This window comes from Camelus bactrianus, chromosome 5, assembly GCF_048773025.1.
Source record: "Camelus bactrianus isolate YW-2024 breed Bactrian camel chromosome 5, ASM4877302v1, whole genome shotgun sequence".
NCBI classification, from domain to species: domain Eukaryota; kingdom Metazoa; phylum Chordata; class Mammalia; order Artiodactyla; family Camelidae; genus Camelus; species Camelus bactrianus.
The window spans coordinates 104988287-105009465 of NC_133543.1; the positions used below are offsets into that span (position 1 = coordinate 104988287).

The window sequence follows — 21179 nt, forward strand, 5'->3', positions numbered from 1 at the left end:
GAGGCAGCCAGAGGCGGGAGAGCTGGGTTGCTGCAACAGGAAAACGGAAACACTAGTCCAGCAGGAATGAACTGATCCCCTGAAGGTGGCTGCAGTGGCTTCAGGACCTGGACTTTGATTCATTCACTTCCTTACAGGAAACCTACTGACAGACATGTACTCATGTTCAATGAATCAATGAGAGAGTGTCAAAATTCTAAGAGACCCAGGACAACTTTACCGTGCTTATTTTGGGGTAGAATATCTATCTTGCTGCAAAGGTCTGGCCAGCCCCACTACTGGACTAGAAGGATTGTGTGGGTGTAATATTGCCTTCTTGACCCCAAGCTTTAGAGAAGCCCTGGAGATGCTGTAAGAGGAAACACCAGGTAAACTTGTCAAGGCCGAATGTTTAAATGTGTCAACTTCTGAAGATGAGGACCAAGAGAAGGAAGAAATAATTACAGATCCTCACTTCTCTGGGCTCTGCCTCCCGCCCCATAAAAAGGAGCTGATGTTAATGTCTACCTTTTGGTGCCACTGTGAGGATTATGTGAGCTTATGTACAGAGTATTAACCCAGGCCTGGGAGAGTAAGCTCGGGAGGATTTTCTGTTACCTCCCTCCTCAGTACCTGTGACACGAGCGCTCCAGCAGTGCAGGCAACACAGCCTTAACTCAGCCACACCTGCAAGTGGCCTCACCCGCCAGGCTCCACTCTCAACTGAGAAATGGGGCTCGTGACCGCTACACCCTAGAGCCCTTTCAAGGAGGGATCCTGTAAAGCAGGGCTTCTCCACCGCAGTGCTGCTGACTTTGGGGATCATGGGGTCACTGCAGGATGCTGAGAACCTCTGGCCTCTACTCACTACATGCCAGCAGCACCCCCAAGTCACGGCAACCAAAATCGTCTCTAGGCATCACCAGATGTTCTCGGGAGGCTGGATGGCCTGGCGGAACCACTGCTGGAAATAAAGGTCATGATGCCTGGCGTGTAGGAAACAACGAGAAAAAGCTTTAGTAGGCAAAGCTTTTCATATCACTCGTGCGGGCTTAAAACATGTCACATCCTTCCAAACTGGAAAACTAAGTTTCTGATAAACTGAGTTGACCAAGGGGAAAGAAAGAAAGGAAGGAAGAAGGGGAGGAGGGAGGAAGGAAAGAGAAAGAGAGAAAGAAGAAAAGAAGAAAAGAAAGCAAACCATCTCAGATTCCTTTCTTATCTTTCAAAGAAGGAGCTAAAGTCCTACAGGTCAAGAAACGCCCAAAGTCACAAGGCCGATTAAGAATGGGTCTCCTGACTCCCAGTCCACTGGAGGACTACCTTTCCCACCTGCACGAGCATCTCAACCCTTCGTCCCGTCTGCTAGAAAGGACCAGTGCCCAGCAGTCTGTATCTAAGACAAAGCACTGCTCCATGTCCAACAAGGTCCACGTCCAGGAACATTCAGAGCACCAATTCACACAAACAAAAAGCAAACCCAAGAGCACTTTCAGAAAACTCTTATTTGAAAACAACCCATCCCTGTTGCTCAGTGGCACTTGCTAAGTAACTACTGGCTTCCACATCAGCCATTGCCTGCCTCTCCCTGCTCCAGATGAGGCCTGCTGTCCCCGTCCTGGGGCCTGGGGCACTGCCAAGCCTCCTGGGGGTCCTGCACCCAAGGAAGCACCTGGATGGGACGGCGGCTGTGAGACTACGTTAATGCCGGTTTTACTAGTGGATAGTATGAATGTTAATACTAACCCAAGCTTGCTGCAGCGATGGTCTACCAAGGAATGTGATTTTTAGCATAAAAATATTGTAAAATACAACCACCACAACAACAAAAAAGTAAAAATTGGCAATCCCTCGTAATTCTTCCCCAAGAAATATCCCCAAAACTACTGCTTATCTAATTTTTTCTCTTGTATATATCAACACATGGCTTAAACAAGATAGGATCACATCACATGCACTGGTTCACACCTGTCACACTTACTTCCATTCAAAAATGCATCATGGTTGTCCTTCTGCCAAGGCACAAATTACCCCCAAAAGAGCTAAGCTATGTACACTCCCCAGCATCCGAGTATACCTGCCCCTCTCACCCTCGATAACCGGAACAGTCATGTTATTTTTCCCAATCTGCAGGGGAGACAGCTCTTTGATCATCAGTGAAACAAACACCGCCTTGCTCTCTGGCCACTTGAGTTTCTTAACTGAGGACTGGCCTGCTCACAGTCTCTGTCCACTGCTCCACCAGGGCGCTTCAGCACACATTTAAGACAAAGCAAGATCCACAGCTGGGCTACAAAAAGTGCAACAAACAGAAGGAAGTACGACTCTAAGTGAAGGTCCAATAGCTGAATTCTAGAAAGAGAAGGAAAGTGAACGGGAAGAAGTCAAGCAATAAATCAAGGAAAATGCCCAGCTTTGAACAATAGAAGCTCCTAAATCAAAGAGCCCAAAGGACAGGCAAGACATTAGATGAAACCAGACTCCAGGGGATGTCACTGTGCTGGGTATTTTGAATTTCACAGAGAAAATCCTTTAAGCGTCAAAGAAGAAACAGTCACATACAAAGGCTCAAGAACCAGAACAGCTTAATGCTTCCAGGGTAACAGCACAAGACGGAAAACAGAAGCAAAAATGGTGTCCGAACTCCCACTCAGGGCCAAAGGAAGCACTTCAGACATCCAGGTCCTCAAAATTTTACCTCCCATGAATTTTTCCCCAGGCAACTCTGCGAGGAAGTGCGCCATCAGAATGAGAGGGTAAAAAAATCAAGAAAAAGAGAAGGGTTCCAGGAAACAGAGGGCGGTGAGATTCGCAGCGAGATTCCAGCAGAACGGAGACCTGGGAGAGGTGTGGTCAAGATGAAATTAGTAAAATACTGAACTTGATCAGATCAAATAGTTTAATTTCCTGAAAGCAATTTTAGACAACTGGTGAATTAGGGGTTGAATTTAGTGACAAATACGTAGAAAACAACAGAAAAACAAAGACTCATGAGAACTTGAGGGAAAACAAACTTACCCAGGAAAGGAAAAGTAACCCCATCACACCACTCGGCCTAGTTGGGAATGGCACCACACAGTCATAAGAGACACTACATACTGAACGAGCAAATCAAACGTGCACCTGCTTTGGGCAGCCATGGATCTGTCTGCACAGAGAAGGCAGAGGGGAGAAAGAAAGCGAGAAACTTCACATCTCCACTCAGAGTCAAGAGACAATGTGTGAAACGGGAGGGAAGAGCAATAAATGAGCAAGTCAGGCTCGGACGCCAGAACTGGGAGCAAAGACCAAAGGCAACAGCCAGGAGGCAAGTGTGGGTGTTCTGCAGGAGAGGAAACGTGACTGGAGGAAGGAAACTAGTTTTTCTTCCTTACAAGCATTTCCAGATTTGTTTGACCTTTTAAAAACTATATGAAAATATAAACTTGATTTGAAGTAAAATTAATTTTTAATTTAAAAATTCACATGAATGCCAATAAAAAATATCACGGGAGAGCACAGCCAGTGCCTTGTTAACAAATTAAGAGCAGCGTCAAGATGACGAATGCAACACGATGCCCAGACAAGTCTGGCATGTCCTAGCTGTCCTCGAGGAACTTTACTACGCCTGGCCCAACAATAGCTGACTAGGGGCATCACTTCTGAAATCTGATTTTAGAAATACAAAAAGGAGAAAAAGAAAAGGAAGAAAATCTTACTCCAGCCCAAAACAGTTTGTGTAATCAATTTAAAAATACACATAAAAAAAAAGTTTAGTTCTTTTCTTTTCCGACACATTGAGGTTCTCTGGCTGTCTTTCTATACTTGGTCAAAAGTTTTACAACATTCATCTTGGACTTTTTGCCACCATAACTCAGCAACTGAATGTCCAGCTGTGTGCTATGTTTCTTCCAGGAGCTTGGCTGTTTCTTAATAGAAGAGGGAAATAACTTTCTATGACCACTAGCCTGTGAGATGGATGTATGCTGAATGGGCCACACCAAACATAAGCCCCACCCAGTACTTTAAAAGGTGTTCTCTGTTCAAACCCTCTAGGTAAACAAGTTTCAGCTGGGAAGCACTAATGGCGAACCTACCTGACCCACTTGTGACTAAAGATCTGTTATCTTGGTGGACAGTGTAATCATTTGAAACCCGGTCCAAGTCAGAGTGTCTTAGACAGGACTGATTGAGGGGATGCAGTCCTTCACAACAGGATCTTAGCCAAGCCCTCCACTGTTTGAGATGGTCAGCAGTGAACCACATTCTCCACCACTCACCCATACAGTCCACCAGCTCTAGTTGTCCTGTGTGTCCCCTGCCCCCCGTGCATAAGCTGGTCTTCCTGTCTAGAACACCCCATCCTACCTACTCCACCTGGAAAAACTCTTACTCATTTTCTAAACCCCAGTCCAAGAACCACATTCTCTGAAGACTTTCCACCAGGTAATCACTTCCCCTCTTCCTATCTTCACACCTTGTACATCTTTCCATTAGTGCACTTAGAACACTGTAATCTCTTCCTGTACAAGTGAATCTCCCACACTAGGCCATAAGCTGTTGGAGGAAAAAAAGTCTATGTTCTCTTTACCTTTGCAACCCCAGATCCCTTAACAGTGTTTGCCATATAGCAATTTCCAATAAATTTTTCAAAACAATTTTTTTTTTTTACTGTTGAAGAAGTCAAATCATGAGGCCAAAGTCAGACCACCAGAGGCCCCAAACAACAAAACCAAAGGAAAGAACACTTGATGATTCAAGTTCTCCTTCCAGGATGCTGAGAAGTCAGCTGGACCCCCTGGAGAGGGCACGGTGACAGGGTCCAGCTGGGCCTCAGGTGCCCAGGAATGCGGACCAACTGCATCTGAGGCTGCGCTCCTTACAGTCAATGCACATTTACTCAGGTAACATCAACCACATCAGAGAAGAGGACGTAGGTCCCACAGGGTGCCTGGCACGTAACAGGACTAATGGCAGGTACAAGAATGTTTTACCTCCACTGATTTCAATCGCTTTCAAATTTTGTCTCTCAAGACTTGAGGGGGCAAGAGCGGCCTTCGCCAAGCCTAAAACTCTCATGGCAGGTTGATGGTTGGTGCCTCAGATCGAGAACGGGAAGCTGAAATGATGGAAGCCATTCCGAACCAAACACCGGCTCAACTACTTCAAAACACTGCTTCCAAGCACCCTAATATTAAATGTGCTTAATGAGCTCCGCTTGGGGGTGTTTAGAGTGTTTAAAATGATCAAAATATAAACCTAAGCGCGAGGTTTCATCCGAGACTTCATTGTCCCAGGTTTGCTTCCATAAACGAACACTAAGCTTATTCTGTGGTACATCAGACGAAACCCTAATTGTGACGTCCCCTATCTGAACAGGGCCTTAAGAAAGTTACCTGCCAAGACGTGACTGCCGGCCCTGAGGCGGACACCGAGCACAAGCGAGCTCAGCGCCCGAGGGCTTAAGGCAGCTATGAAGCCGAGGATACCCAAACCCAAGACGGAAGGGTAAGCCCTCCTGCTCCTGAAGACTTCCCCTAGTCCCTCTTCCTCCCTGCAGGTCTTCGCCTGACCAGGAGCACTGCCCACACAGCACTTCGGGGTCGGGGGCACCTGGCGGCCAGGCCGGACGACTTCGCCACTTTCTACAACACCCTCGTGTCCCCTGCGCTCGGGGACAGTCTCCGGTCCCCCTTGCGCTGTCGCCCACCAGAGACCCTGGGAACGTGTCTGCTTCAATCGGGGTGACCTAGAAAGGCTTCCTGCACGAGGGCACCCGCGCCGGCCTCGCAGCGAGTACCGGGCATCCGCCGGCCTGCAGGCCGCGCCGGGCAGGAAGGACACCCCGGCCGGGCCGGGCGTGTCGCGCTCCCGCCCCGAGCCGCGCCGCCGCAGGGGCTGGGGCGCCCCAGGTCTCACCTAGCGGAAGCGAGGGGCCGCGGCGCCCGCCCTCCCCCGCGGGCGCAGGCCCCAGCCCCGGGCGCACGAAGGCCACGTCCCCGGGGACAGGCGCCCAACTCTATGGTCGCGCACTGGCCCGCCGACCACGGGACCCGCCGCAGCCAATCCAGGCGAGGCCCTGACCACCGAGACGACGGCGACCCACGGCTAGAGCGGCCCAGCCGGGCGGCTCGCCGGCCCCTCGCCGGCCCCGCTCCGGCGCTCCCGGCTCGGTGCTGCCGCCATCTTCCTGGAGGAGCGGATCAGAAGAGAAAGGTCCCCTCCCCACGGTCGCTCCGAACTCTCAGCGTCACCTGCCCTTCCCCCCCGTCCGCTTCTCTTCTCCTCACCGGTCATACAGCTCCATCTAAAGAAATGCTCTTCCCCTCATTCTAGTTACCCACAAGGCAAAGACTCATTACCTGTTCCACTCTTAACCAGCGTAAGGGAACCAAGCTCATAAGGTAGGAACTGTGGCGAAACAGGGGCGAGCCGCCATCTTGGTAAAGGAGACGAGGCTACGCTTGACCTCCCCCCACCCCCCAGCCTCTATATGGCCGACCGCCGTGGGAGGGGCATGGCGCCTGCGCAGAGGCGGAAACCGCGGACGAGCCTGCGGCTGCGCACTCGGAAGCCGGTGCATGGGGGAGGGAGGCCAGATCACGTTGGGGCAAGGAAAGCGTTGGCAAGGGGGCGGGGCGACGTGATGACGCCATCCGCCTGCGCGCGGAGCGGGGCGGGGCGCGAGTGGACGGCGGGCGCTGGGCGGGTCCGCGGCGCGGTCAGTCGGTGGGTCGGTTGGCGCTGGTTCTTCGGCTGTTCGGCGGTGAGTGTTTCGCCGTGGTCCCCGCCACCTCGGGGGCGCGAGCTGTGGGCCGACGCAGAGGGACGAGGGCCCGCTTGAGGCGGCGGTCCGCCCGCTCCGGGGGGCACGCGGGCCAGGCCGCTCGCACGGTGTGGGGGAGGGGCGGCCGGTCCGGGACCCCTGGTCCTCCCCTCCGCCGCCACCCCCTACCCCCGCCCCTCCCCCGCCCCTCCCGGAGCTCTCCCCGGCTCTCCTCCGCTCACCTCGGCCCTCCGGGCCGGGGTCCGCAGGCTTCCCCTCCGCCTCCCCTCCCCCGCCCCGCCCCCGCGAGCTCGGGCGGAGGCGGCGGGGCGTGTCCTGGGAGAGCCCGAGTGACTCCTAGCTCGCCCTGTGAGGACTGCGTGGAGCAGTGTCAGTAATGGGCCTGGGGCGCCGAACGCGGTGGTGATCGTGGTCGAGGAGGAAAGTGTAGGTCTATATAAAGCTGTATAAATGGCGCGTTTTCGGGTGCGACCATCCCTTGTCGCCCTGACGTGGGCCATTCCGCCCCGCCAGCTCCCGGCCGAGAGTTATTACCCTCGGGAAGTGCTTGCTGCTTGGTTCCTCTGCAGCCCTCCCTGACGGCAGATAAAACGGGAAAGCAGAGGAGGCCCCGGCCTGTGCAGGGCCGAATCCAGAGAACGGAGCTGGGGAGGGGCCCCACTCCCACCGCAGCCTGTGATGGGGCCGACCTGTGGCTACCGTTAGTCTCAAGTGACTCCCGGAACCCCCAAGACCTTTACTTTTCCGGCTTCAATTTTTGTCAGTACCACCCCACCCCCCCATTTGTCTGTCTTTTCTCCGCACGTGGACACATGACCCAACCACGCTGAATTTTTAGTTCAGACCGCTGTGGTCTCTCACCTTTGGCTTTGGTCCAAAGCCTGCCTTCTGTGTGGAACCCAGTTTTCTCTCCACCTTTCGCTTGCCGAGTACTGGCTGTTTTGTTCAGGACTCGGCCCAGGTTAGATTTCTTCCCCCCGAATTAGGTGTCCGCCTGATGTGAGCCTCTGTTCTATGTGGTAGTTGTTCTCTAGACCTGATTAGTCCTGGGGTGGGGCACTTGTGAATTGGCTTAATCTTATTGCCTAGCTGGCTACCAACACGTAGTAGGTGTTCAAGTATTTCTTGAAGGACGGAAATCAGTGTCATACCTCAGGGTCAATTTAATACTGCAGAGCAGCCTTGCTGCGGTAAAGAAAGATGTGTGATGGCCCAGGGGTCATGCAGGCTGCTCTTCTGGGATTTGTAGTTGATGTTCGTGGTTTTTGTTTTTGGTAGCTCCCAGCCGTGTCCTCACTCACAGTGAACCACGGCAGTGACTCCTTGGCTATAAGGTTTTCTTCCGTTTTCCATCCTGGTCTCTGACTGAGGGCTGCAGCTCAGGGTAGAGACAAGGGCTTTTCAGTCGGGTCAGATTTGTGCCCTGACTGCTCTTGAACTAGCAGGGCGGCCCAGAGAAACGGCGACGGGGTGGGTGGGAACCTCCCTCTGTCATCTTCTTAAATGTGATTCAGGTCCCTTTATATGCCCACTTCTAAAGACAAACTATGGGAAAAGGAAGAGTTCTTTTTGATTTTTCCCCAGAGAGAAGGGGTCACCAAAACTCATTAGGCAGCAGGATTGGGGTGAAGCCAATTATATATCCTTATGTATCACTCTTTGTGCTGATGGTGACATTGTCACTGCAGAAAACTCACTGTATCTCAGATGCTGCCACCAGTACCGTTGAGGGTGTCTGTGGTGTGCTGTACCTGTTCCTCACATCCAGGGACTCTGAGTGCCGGGTGCTCCAAGGGCCTTGGATAAGGGCCTCTTGCCCCTCTGGGTCCTACACTGCAGAGTTGTTTTGTGTGTGTAAATACAAGAATAACATGTAAATGAATGGGGGTTATGAGGACAATTAACATACTTACATGCCATTAGTGAAGTAAGTTTATGTTACTAAGGATCCAGTTTTATCTATCTTCATCTTTTGTTTTGGAGAAGTTGATTTCTTCTGTGTGGGTTGAGGGTAGTATTGCTCTGTGGAAGGAGGAGGCCATGAGACAAGGAGAAGACACTTTTAAACAGTTTCTAATACCTAGAATGAGGACAACCTGAAAGTGTGTATTTTTCATTTGCCCAAATTTCTGAGGTTTGGGAATCCGATCTGCATCCAAGATTTAAATTAATCACAGTGCTTGTAATGTTGTGTTGCTGGATCATGGCTTTTCTCACTGAAAACAAGGCCTTTCTGAAGTGCAACGTTCCTTTTTCAACTTTCACTCTTTAATTTGTTAATAACTTATTAATCAGTTAATAACTTAAACTGTTGGAAAACCATAGTGGATCCTAATTATATTTTGGGGGAAAAACCTAAGTATGAAAGAAATAGGATGTGGCAAGAGAAACTTGGTAAAGTTAAACCAAAGTTGAAGTGAGTGTCTTTTAAGAATTTATATCCTGTTACAATAATAGGATTCTCCATTTTCCCGTATGTGTGCATCACATTAGATCTCAAGTGGGATGAAAGTTACAGGGAGGAGTGAATGTGCCCTTCTCCCCTATGGACACCCCCAGTCCCAACTGAACAGGGTAGGGGCGCAAGGTTCAGGACTGTCAGGGTGCTCAGGTGATGTTGGATGGAGCACAGTCGGCCCAGGGCTCCGTGAGGAGTGGTCGCACCAGAGAGACCTCGGTGCTAGTCCTGTGCCCTGCTGGGTTGGTTGAAATCAGATGCGTATCTGGTAAGACAGGAGCTCCTCCTTGTTTCTGTCCTGAGACTCACTGCAATGTCAGGATCTTATTTGGAGCCTGATTTGAATGAATGAGAACAACAGAAGAGAAATATGAACACTGAATGTTTTGATATGTTAGAGGACTGTTGTCAGTTTTCCTTACTATAATGATTTATCACTTTTAGTCCTTATCTTTAGAAATGTTTTCTGGTATTCATCGTCAGGGACTGGCGGCAGTGGCTGAGGGGATTTTTGAAGCAGTGTTGGTGCTGGGTTGGTTATTGTTGAACCTGGATGATAGGTGGTGCATGGGGGTTTTGTTCTGCTTTTGTACACGTTTAGAATTTTTCATTGTCGTAATGGGCATCCCTGCCCATTTAGTGATCGTAATTCAAACAACTTAGCATTCCGTTGTTTAGAGAATAGCATTTGCCATTGGTTTTAGGAAATAGCCTGAATTATATTATAAAGCAGTTTTCTTATTTAGTGTTTTTATTTGAGTTGGTTGCTGAATTTCATCATGTACATCTTCAGCATCTATTCGTGTATAGTTTTCTCCTTTAACTTGAGTTAGCAGCTTGTATTGATAGATGCTTTGGGTACATTTCTGGTATTTAATTGCAAGCAAGTATTTCACTGAGAATTTTCGTGTTTGTAATTCACAAGTGAGGTTGACTTACAGCCAGCCAACTTGCTTGCTTCTCCATGTGGGTTTGTAGGTGAATTGTGCTGTCTTCATAAAATAAATTGGAGTGCTTTCCCTTTTTCTGTAGTAGCTTAAGTGACCTTGGTGTTACCTATTCTGGGTACCTATTTCGACTCTAATTCTGTCCCATCTTGCTCCCTTTTTCATTCGTAACTCTTTATTCAGCTGTTCCATGGTGTTTGCTGTAGGCAGGTTTTCAGTTCTGGATTTCACGGTGGTAATTTACAGTGTCCAGGAAATCATCCATTTCTCCCAGATTTTCAAGTTTGTGGCAGTCTTGATAAATGTGGTTGCCTGTGTCTGTGATTATATCTTCTTTTCTGTATTTGCTCTTTTTTCCTTAGTGGAACTTGTGAGGAATTTGTTTCAAAGATTCAGCTTTTGGATTTATGTACCCTTTATTGAGTTACTTTCTGTTTCTTTATGTTCAGTGTGCCTCAATAGTGAAAATATGTAAAAGCCACATTTTCATCTGAGTCTGTGTGGCTTGTACTGTGTCCTTTCCCAGAGCTTTCTGGGCAGCTTGTGGTTTTGCTCCTTGATCCAAGAGTTATCCTGGAATGTTGTAAATAACTTAGGTTATTTTTTATCTTTTTTCCCCTTTAGTTTTAACAGATCATGATTTGAGAACACTGGCTTAAAAGTATGTTAAAATTTGGGTAGTTTCTTTACAGCAGTTACATGATAATGAAAATTTTTAATCTTTAACTGCTTTTCTATATTCTACTGATGCAAGATTTTCCATATGTGTTAATTCAGATTCTCTGGTGGTGGCGGTGCTCAGTCCTCCTCTGGCCTCGCTGGTACTGTCCGCTGAATCTGTCCAGTTCTGAGAGAAGCTATTAAAGCCTCCCACGCAAATTGTACTTTTTTCAAGTTCACCTTGTATTTTTCCTAGTCTTTGTTCTGTGTATTTATCTGCTGTAAGTATTCATGGATGCAGGTTTATAAATGTATTATCTTTGTAATTGTTCCTTTTATCATGACCACATTTCCTTAAATCCTACCTTGGTTGGTAGTAACAATGTCTCTGATTCTCTGTTTGCGCTAGCTTGGTATCTCTTAGCCTGTCCCTTTGTTTTCAACATTTTGGGGGCAACTTTGTTTTAAGCACATTTCTTCCACATAACATATAGCTGGTTTTCTGGCGCATCCCTGCTGCACCCCGCCATCTCTTCTTATGAGAGAATTTGTTTCTTTCCCATTTACACTGATAACTGGTATTCTTGAATTTTTCTCGTTTCTTTTCCATATTTTTTGCTGCTTTGATAAAGTTGCTGTTCCATATTTTTCTCCTAATTTGTAAGTAAAGTTTCTAATGGCTACATTTCCTTTTCTTTCATAGTCAGATACTTACCTCTTTATTGTTTGAAGACAAGGTGTCAGCTGCTGCTTCTGCCACAACCATCTGTATTCCAAGTGTCTGCTCCCTTCTCCCTTTTGAAAATTTTACTTCTCTGCTTTCACTCCTGCCCAGAAATCTTAGGTTTTGCTGAGGACGTTTAGTATTTTAAATTCTGGACTATAAATAATATTATCCTAGGATGTCCCTTCTCTTCACGAGACCTTAATTCACTCTTGTGAAATGCACCTTAATGCACAATCCCAGATAGACTGGTCTTTGCTCTTCTCAGGAAAGTTTTCCTCTGTTACTGCTACTCTCTTTTTTCACCATCTGTCCCTTTTACCTTCACTTTCTATTAACAAGGCAGATTTCCTCCATTGTCTCTCGAGGTCATCTTATACCCATGGTTTCCTTCCCTGTTGTTCTTGTGCACTGAGATTTCTTATATCTGGTTTTCCAAGTCACATTTAAAGTCTCAACTGACTTTTCATTCAATTCAACTACCAAAGTCTGAGATTGAAAATCATCGTTTTTAGATCCAGAAAGTTTTCTTTGTTTTAAATAATACACTTGCATCTTCATCATGGTGATGTTACTTTCTTGGTTCAAATGATTGTCTTTCTCCTTCTGCACCTTGCCTGTTAAGCTCTTCTTGGAGGCAGGAAAATGAGGGCACACACACAAGGAACCCCGTCACCTTAGCCCTGAGGTCCTCGCCCCCGGAGCTCTGCTCCCACGGTCTTCCGAGATCCATGCTGTTCTTTTCCTACCTTTCTGGTTCTCCCAGTTCATCTTGCTTCTCTTGCCTGGCATCCCTACTTTCCTGTGAGCTTGCCTTAATTCTGCTTCCTTGTCCTAAGCGTTTTGGACTCTCGAGATGGAGCTTACCTGTCTCCTCCGTCAGCAGTAGTCCTTCCTCTGCACTTTCTGCTCGCCCTAAGTAATGAGTGTTGTAGCAAGAAGCCATTCACAGGGTCCTCTTCCTCTTCCCCTCTTCTGCCGGACAGATGAGAGTAAAGGGCCCTGGAAGGGGAGCCAGGACCATAACCCTTACCTTCTGTGCCGTGCTATCTCATCTTAACCTTGGTTGGACATTTCCATTCAAAAAGGAAACCTGGGGTGTGCAGTCTTCAGGAATGTTACAGCCTCAGGGAAATGGGGAAGCAAGAAGGTGAAAGCAGCTTTCTGAGAAATTCCTCAGCACCAGGAGGAGTCACAGAGGCACCCGCCTTGACTTTGTCCTTTCCCCCTGGACGTGGTTCACAGGGCTGGCTCTGTGTGCCCAGCATCCAAATCCAGTCCCTGGCGCTGGGGTTCTCCAGCAGGTGGCAGGCTGCCTCACAGACACCCTTCCTGAAAAGCTGAGGGTTTCCAGAGAAAAAGGAAATGAGAAATTCCGGAGGTTGTGGAAATTTATGTTGTTCTCCTATTGTGTATCTAGTGCCTGACATATAATCAGTACTAGAAAAGGTACTGCTGAGGGTATGGAATGAATGTGTGTGTGGGGGGGGCTGGTTTCAGTAGCTTAATTTTTATGTCTAATTTATCTTCATAATAAGAGGTGATCATTTCATCATTTCTGGGGCAGTATTTGATGTAATGAGAAGCTGAGTGAAACAAGCTAATGATGCCTCGCGTGCGAGTCTTTTTACTTGTTGATTCATGTGTGTACACATATCGATACATACGTGTGTTTTCTTCTAAACAGATTGACGACACTTCATTCACTAAAGATGTCGAAGGTAAGAGATCACACTTTGTCATGTGTCTGCACCATAAGGAGAAACTGCTTTGTGTTTTCAGACTGTTTATAGTCCAGAGTTATATGATTTATTATTTTTAATACAACTGATATGTTTGATTCATTAAGACAAAAGAGTTCTAATTTAATTGTCGTTCTAAAAGCTGTGAGCTTTCTTTTTTCAGATTTCTAATTTCTTGTTTCTGAAAACATTAATGATAATCCATTTAGCCTCCTTGGCTCATTCCCAACAGACCGATCAAATAATAATTTAAAAATTCTAACAGTTGATCAAGATGAAACAAATGGAGCTCTCAGACGTGATACATTGGCCTATGTCAGCTCTTGCAAATTAGCCTAGAGCCCTGAGAGGAATTCATTCTAGAAGACATGCTGAGATAGGCAGAATTTATGGTTAAAATTGCAAGATTATTATTTCCCTTTGCCTTTTATTTTAAAATCTTTGAGTGTTTGTTACTATGATGCAGAGTCATCGTAGTTTTTGTGTGGAACTTTTGATAAGCAAAAAAGAAAATAAAAATTAGCCACAATTTTGTTATTGAGAAATAACCGCTAGTAACACTCTGTGAACATTCTTTTTACACCTGTGTGTGTGCTTGTGAATATACGTTTACAAAAGGAAATCCTAAAGGAAATGCTGTTTTATACCTTGTCTTCACGTCTGATGAATCTGCTGTGTCTTTTTCAATTCCCTCCCATGTTGAGCTCAGCGCTGCCTGGCTCCATGGCTTCCCTGCATCGGCTTGGCGCCCCCGCTATGACTCCTCCTGTCAGGCGTCAGTCTCGGAGAGCGGCTGACCGCCAGCTGTGGCCCTTTTCCCACTCTCCATCTCCCTTCTCCTGGTCTTTGAAGCTGGATGCTCAGCATCACGCCCCTCGGTTGCCTGCCTCACCTTCGTGGGGCTCGGTTCCTTGGAGCTGGGAATTCAGCTGGAGACAGGGCTTTTTCCGGCTATTTTCCCAAATGCACCACTTCTGATACCTGAAGTCTATTTTTAGAAGCTATTCTTTAGCTGAATTTGTTGGCTGGAACCACTGTCAGCTGTGGCTTTGCTTTGTAAAGTTGACTGAATTTTCTTTAGCTCTATAAACAGTTTCTCAAGTCAGAATTTGACATAAGTGAATTGAAGATTCATCTTCTGTGTTGCTTCATTGCTTAACAGGAATGTTATTTTAGGTCAGCATATAGGCATGAAATGATACTGAATGGGTTTTTCTTCTTTTTATAAATGCTTTTAAGTTAATACCATCAATTTTCTGATAGAAATGACTCGATCTATGTTTGGCACAGTATCTTACAAGCAACTAATAAGGTGTGTGTTCTTTTTTTGTGTGAAATACTATTTTAGCAACAACCAACTCAGTTTATAAATCCAGAAACTCCGGGCTATGTTGGATTTGCAAATCTTCCCAATCAAGTTCACCGAAAATCAGTGAAAAAAGGTTTTGAGTTCACACTGATGGTGGTCGGTAAGAAATTAACTCAAGTTTATTAAATTTGTAATTATCTCCCCTTCCCATCGGTAGATTGTAATAGCATGACCTGTAAAGTCAAAGGGAAAATTCCTTTGTTGGCAGAATCAAATAACTTAGGAATTTAGTGGGGGAAATTCTTTAGAAAATTTTGCTGAAGAGCAAAGTTGTAACTTCTGTCATTTCCTTATTCATATGTTGTGAAAGTTTTACTCATTGTGACAGCCAGCCTCTGAAGTGGCCCCAAGTGTTCCTTACCTCCTAGAATTCACGACACTTTCTGGTCCCTCCCACACTGAGTAGGGCTTCCTGTTTAGCCAGCAGGACACTACAGAAATGTGTGACGTCGTGACTGGGTCACAGAACCTAGCGGCTGCGCCTTGCCTTGTCTTGAATCAGTTACTCTGGGGGACACTCAGGCAGCCTCCCAGAGCATCCCACAAGGCAGGGAGCTGCGGCCCGTCCCAGAAATGCCGTCTGAGCCCAGGGAAGCTGATGCTGCCATCCTGGCTGATGGGCTGTTACCGCAGGACTGGCCCTCACACCACAGCCACCCACCTGAGACACTCCCGAACTCCTGGCCCAGAAATCTGTCAGGCAATAAATGTTTGTTGTTGGTTTAGGCCTCTGAGTTTGACAATAATTTGTTACACTTTAAAAATGACTTGTTTATTTAATATTAATAAAAAATAACTCAAGGTTCTTCAGTGGGTTTATTTCAAGCAAGGAACAGTCCTTGCTGCATAAGTTTTAAGCGTGATTTCTTCAAGTCTTTTGAAATGGAGTGATTACCTGAAATTATTTTCTGTTACACCAGGTATATCTTATCATGGACTGTAGCATGCACGTGTTTCAGCATGTCCATGACCAGCTTAACTTGATGAACTGTTAATTCAGATCACATTTTCATTCTCGATAACCACAGAATTCTCAAAAACGATGAGGTAGCTGTGAGAGGAGCTTGATGGGCTGGTCGTGTGTGCGAGGACAGGTGGTTGTTTCTTGGGGCGAGTAGTGGACAGATCTGAGGTGGGAGGGACTGTAGGGCCCTTGGTCCAGAGAAGTGCGTGGAGACAGGTTTTAGGGGCACAGTTACATGATGGTGGTGGCACAGGTGGAAAAGAGACGTGCAGTGCAGCCTAGCGCCTGGCTGCTTGGCTTTAGAGGATTCAAGACCAACCACTTCTACTTCTGGCATGATGGGATAGCTCAGGGTTGGCAGACTCATTCTGTAAGGATTGGGCAGTAAACACTTCAGGCTTTGGGAGCCAGGCAGCCTCTGGTGCAGTTGTTCAGCCCCACAGGCGTCGGGGGAGATGGCCCGGACAGCACGCCTGTGGACAAGCACGGCTGTTCCAGCAAGGCGGTTTGTTCACAAGGTCGCAGGTAGATTTGCCAGGGCTCCATAGTTTGCCGAACCCTGAAGTAACTATACCAGACTGGTCTTCCTGGTGTGAGTAACTGGAAGGCTGGTCAAAATGTATGAAGCAGTTCTCTTAGGACATTGAACAGGCAATGCAGGACTTTGGTCCTTGAGAGAAGGGATCAAATTATATGAACTGTAAAGTCATTCCAGCTTTCTGCCGCCTGCCTGCCCTTGCCCCAGGGAGGGTAAATCAAGCAGAGCACCTGGTCTCAGTGGAAGAATGGGGTCACAGCTCAAGGAAGCTGAGGTAATGAACCTGCGGTAGTGAGGCAGAGCTCCCAGGAAGACAGAGGGCTCCACGGACCTCCCCTGGGGTCCCTCTGGCACCACGGCTGACACTCACCTTGTGGGCAGGGTAAGCTTCCGTGGATCTGGGCAGAGTGTAGCCAGCAGGAGACAGAGTCGAACTGGAGGCTGCACAGAACTGGGAAGTTGGAGTGGAGTCAGGAGATGCCGGAATTCCAACCAAGCAGGGGGATGTCCTGCTGAACACCCTTGGCATTCAGTAAAGTCCATGTGGAGGAGCTCACAAACAAGCCTTGAAAGGATCAAGCTCACTTACAAATAAATTAAGTACTGGCCAGGATAAATCCCATCACTCACTGAAGACAGACATCAAAATCCAGACATTTATAGTGTAAGAGTCACAATATTGAACTTCCAGTAAAAAGTTCCTAGATATGCAAAGAGGAAACAAAAAAACGTGGCCCATAACCAGGAGAGAAATCAGGCAGTAAAAACAGGTCAGAAATGACAGATGATAGGATTGGCAGACCTGACTTAGCTGTTCTAAATGTGCTTCTGTGCTTAAAAGGGAAATACGAAGGTGAAGAAGTAAATGGAAGATTTTTAGAAAGGAGGAAAATGGAACTTCTAGAGATTAAAAAAGTATATCCAACACCTGAGATGAAACATTTCCTAGTGGGCCCAACAGCAAGTTATACTGCAGAAGACAAGGGTCAACAGAACGCATCCAAACTAAAACAGATACCAGGCAGAATAAGTCTAGACAACAGCGGATAGGTGGAAACCACTGGCGAACAGAAAAATCTTACAGGTAGCCGGAAAAAAAGAAAACCAGATCACACACAGAGGACCAAAGGTAAAAAAGACCACTGGCTTCTCACCAGGAAGAACGTAAGCCGTGTGGAATGAAAGTACTGAGAGTACAAAACCATCAGCCTCAGGTTCTGTGTTCATCAAAAATAATCTTTAAAATAAGGATTAAAAAGAAGATGAAATAAAGACATTTTCAGATAAATAGGCTGAACTAATTTATCAGTGTCAGACCTACACCATAAGAAAGACTAAATGAGCGTCTTCACGTTTGCAGAGAAGGGGAAGCACTGGAAATGGGAGATGTGTTGGCAAATACAAGATTTTTTCTTGCCTCTTAAATGTCTTTCAAAGGGAACTGACGATAACTGACACTGAGCAAGGAGAGCACGAGGGTGGGGGGGGTTGCTGCTGTGAACCCCACACGCTGCTCCCCAGGGGCAGAGCCCTGCTGGAAGCGCAGCTGCCGAGCTAGCAGCCACTGGAGGAAATAAAGATTTGGCTGAAAGCCAGTAGCTTTGGTAAAGTAGAATATGAAAGAGTGTTTTGTCCAGAAGAAGCAGGGGAATGAAGCAGTGGGGAGTGGGCAGCAGGGGGCAGACGTGCGCACAGCAGCGAGTGGTCTTAGGTACGTGGGCAGCACGAGGCACAAGTGAATGGCAGGTGTCATCAGGCTGGAGGAGGAGAAAGTTTCAGTGAGAGGCACAGATGAGGTAAACTCAAGGGATGGGACATTGCCCTGCAGGCCCCCGTCCTGGGAAAGCTGAAGTGGCTGCGTGAGCATTGAGTGCACTTGAGGTCACCCCCCTGAGCCTCCCGCAGGTGCAGGACCTGTGCTGGAGCGAGAAGGTGTCTGTCCAGGGCCATGTCCTCCCATGCGCGCCTCACAGCTGCTCTGCGATTGCTTGGTGTGCAGCCTGCTGGGAGACAGAGAACTCTGTAGGAACCGGATTTTAACACTCCTTGCTGTAACTCACGAAACAGAACCAGTAATGTTGTAGAATATTTAAATTCGGTCACACAGCATGGCCAGTTGACAGAACACTGCTGAGCAGCGGGAAAATGCCTGCGCTTTTCAGGTGCTTGTGGAACATTCACCGGAGATGCCCGGCGTGGTGCGAGGATCTGGCCAGGCATCACCCTGTTGCTAACGGCAAGAAAAGGAGACTCGTTCCTCGTGAGATGGACATGGACATCTTCATGAGGTTGTGGCCAGTCTTGCAATATGTAAAGAAGCTTGACACAGTTAGTTGTGCTGTAATGCACTGTATGTGTGTTTCTGCAGAATCACGCAGCTAAAACCACTGGCTTGTGGGGAACATAGGGGCGCAACACCCAGAACCTTCCTCAGCAGCACGTTTGCTTAGGAAAAATGGGCCTCGGAGAAACTGCAGCACACCTAGCTTGGGGCAGACTTCTGAAGAAATAGGAAATTTCACACCTTTGGGCAACAAATTGCAAGGAATTTTTAAATCACAAGTAAGTTGTTAGACATCAAGGAAGGCAGTCAGGTGGCAGGTTGTCTGTGAGAACATGAAGACGGTGCTGCCGAGGGTCTAGTCAGGTGGTGGTGGTTGGTGACGGCTTCGCCAAGCAGGTGGAAGCTCCACGTGTCAGTAAAGCAAGATAAAAAATGTAGAGTTTATTGCCAAGTGTGCTTCCTGGTAGAAAGTCCACAGGATGGTTAGGACTTGTGCCAAATTCACAAGAGGGTTACAGAGCAAGCACCAAGAACTCTAGAACTAAGCTAGGAAAGTGAAAACCGACCTCCAAGCAAAATGACTGGCGTGCTTGGCTCACTGGTGGGGTGTGTTACAGGTTTTCCTTCCTGAGGGCACGGGAGCCTGCAGTGGTGGCGGCTGTAGGCTGTGGGGCCTGTCATTCCCTTGTCTGGAGTGCTCTGCTTCCTCCCGGCCTCCTGGCTCAAGACAGAAGTCTGAACAGAAGGGCCGACCACTCAGACTGCTGGCCTCGGGCCTTCTGCACGGCCTCCTGGCAGCCTGGTGGGGTTCGGGCTGCTGGGCGTCTGCACCTCTGGTGCCTGCTGCAGGGCGTCTTCCTGGTGGTGGAAACACAAGCCGTGTTATCAGCTCCAAATGCCTCCCACCCCGTTCCATCTTCACTGGTACTGCTTTGAAAGGGTAACAGGTAATTAAGATCACGGACCCCAGGATGTCTTGTGTTGAAATTTCCCGATGGTGATGGATTTACACTGGTCCACACCTCTTCTTGCTTCCCCCAATTGAGAACCTTTGGGATGGAGATGTTTGCGAAAGCAGAACAGAGCAAAGCCATGTGCGCTCAGAGATGCAGCCTGAGCGTGGCATCAGGTTCTGAGTTAGCAGATGATTTGCAGATGTGACCTGAAAGCTATTCCAAGTGAGATAATCACTTCTGCCCTTGAATGAAGATTCAGAGTCTGGAATCAGCCATCTCTATCAGACACCTTTGCTCGGCCGTCTTCTGGGCTTGGTCCTGTTTCAGCTTTATTGTCCACAGTTCCTCATTCGTGACAGAGTGGCTTTGTCTGTGACCTTCCCCACTGGATTGCAAGGTTCCACAGGAGCAGGGAGTTACCTGTCCTCTTCTCTGCCATGTCCCTGCACCTATCTGTGCCAGGCGCTCAGGGGACTTGGCACATGCTGGTGAAGTCACCTGCAGGTGCACTCAGGAGTGCACAGGGCATTGCTTTACAGTTTGTTAGAAGGGACAGTATGTGCTTAGTCACGTTTTTACTCTGACATTTGGACATGCAACGTGTGATTCTGGTTTTTTCCTTCTAACATTCCTTTTCATCTGTGAATGTTGCAGTGTAACTAAAATGCAGCCCTAATTTTGTATGTCTGCAAATTTCAGGTTCAGTCTTTTGTTGTTGATTTTCCCAGAGGTAATGATTTTTAAAACAGATGTGTGCTCCTTCCACATGCTGTGCAGGACTTGGGGGAGGGGTCAAACCAAGAAGCCCAGGGAACGGTCTGGGACGGAGTTCAGAAGCACTTTTCCAAGCAGAGCTAAGCCTTAGATGATGACCTGCAGTAAAGTGGTGGAATCTCTTCATGTTTCCTTTGAATATAAATTTTAGTTATGGTATTTTGTATCTTCTTTGAACTTCATGTAATCAGAACACATAGTTAACGGTGGTTGAAGGGCGATTTTTGATACATTAAGTGCTTGTGTGAATGTGTGAATTGGCCATGTTGTACTCAGCCAGGTGAGCAGGAGAGCCGTCTGACACAAGGTGGTTGCCGGTGAGGGGGGTGTGACAGAGGGAACTGCAGAGTGAAGTGCACCAGGGGGTCGTCCTATCCCCTTTCCTGTTCCCTGTCCCCACGGCTCAGGCAGCTGGAGTGCCATTGACATTGCTGGATTAGGAGTATGTTCAGTTTTCTGAAAATGTAATGCATTTAAAAATGAGCAGAACCCATAGTTGAAAACCCACTTTGCGTTCTACTCATCAAAAGACCCACCTCTGAAGTCTATTCTGCATACATGGGAAAGGGTAAGGCTGTGTTTCTGGTCTCACGGTAACCAGTTCTGAAGTCTCACAAATCTGGATTCCCATCCAGACCCTGCTGCTCCGACGGCACTCTGACCTGGAACAGACGGGAGAGTTGAGCCGAGTCTGTGGTGGTTGAGGGCTCAGAGTGACATGAGGGCCCTGGTCCCACGGACGGCCCCCTGACAGCCTTTCCCTCTCATCTCAAGGTGAATCCGGCCTCGGAAAATCGACTCTCATAAACAGCTTATTCCTGACTGATCTCTATCCAGAAAGAGTCATCCCTGGAGCCGCAGGTATGGGGTATGCCGCCCTGTCCCACTGCAGCTGCATTGAAAGCTGCTGGGAGCGCTCCGTGGCCTCGTGCTGCGCACGTGTGTGTTGGCTTCGGGCCCGAGGAAGCACCACTGGGGCAGGAAGGGTGTGCCCCTGATGCCCCCTTCCTGGCTGTGG

The 21179-nt window shown here is 47.9% G+C and overlaps 2 protein-coding genes across 4 annotated transcripts in view; one reads left to right on the forward strand and one right to left on the reverse strand.

Annotated features, from left to right (window-relative positions):
- HDLBP (high density lipoprotein binding protein) overlaps window positions 1–6472 on the reverse strand; it is a 60355-nt gene extending 53883 nt beyond the window's left edge. The window contains exon 1 of one of the 2 annotated variants that reach the window (XM_074364734.1): window positions 6321–6472. The gene's annotated coding sequence lies outside the window, so the exon portion shown is untranslated. Of the gene's footprint in view, window positions 1–5877; window positions 6018–6320 lie in introns of those variants that run through there. The other variant, XM_074364735.1, reaches the window with a different exon arrangement.
- Window positions 6156–21179, forward strand: part of SEPTIN2 (septin 2) — a 28478-nt gene continuing 13454 nt past the window's right edge. The window contains exons 1-4 of one of the 2 annotated variants that reach the window (XM_074364737.1): window positions 6156–6362; window positions 13222–13255; window positions 14625–14745; window positions 20936–21022. In XM_074364737.1, the coding sequence (XP_074220838.1) occupies window positions 13247–13255; window positions 14625–14745; window positions 20936–21022 (217 nt within the window). In that variant the 5' untranslated portion in view covers window positions 6156–6362; window positions 13222–13246. Of the gene's footprint in view, window positions 6363–6599; window positions 6725–13221; window positions 13256–14624; window positions 14746–20935; window positions 21023–21179 lie in introns of those variants that run through there. The other variant, XM_010948102.3, reaches the window with a different exon arrangement.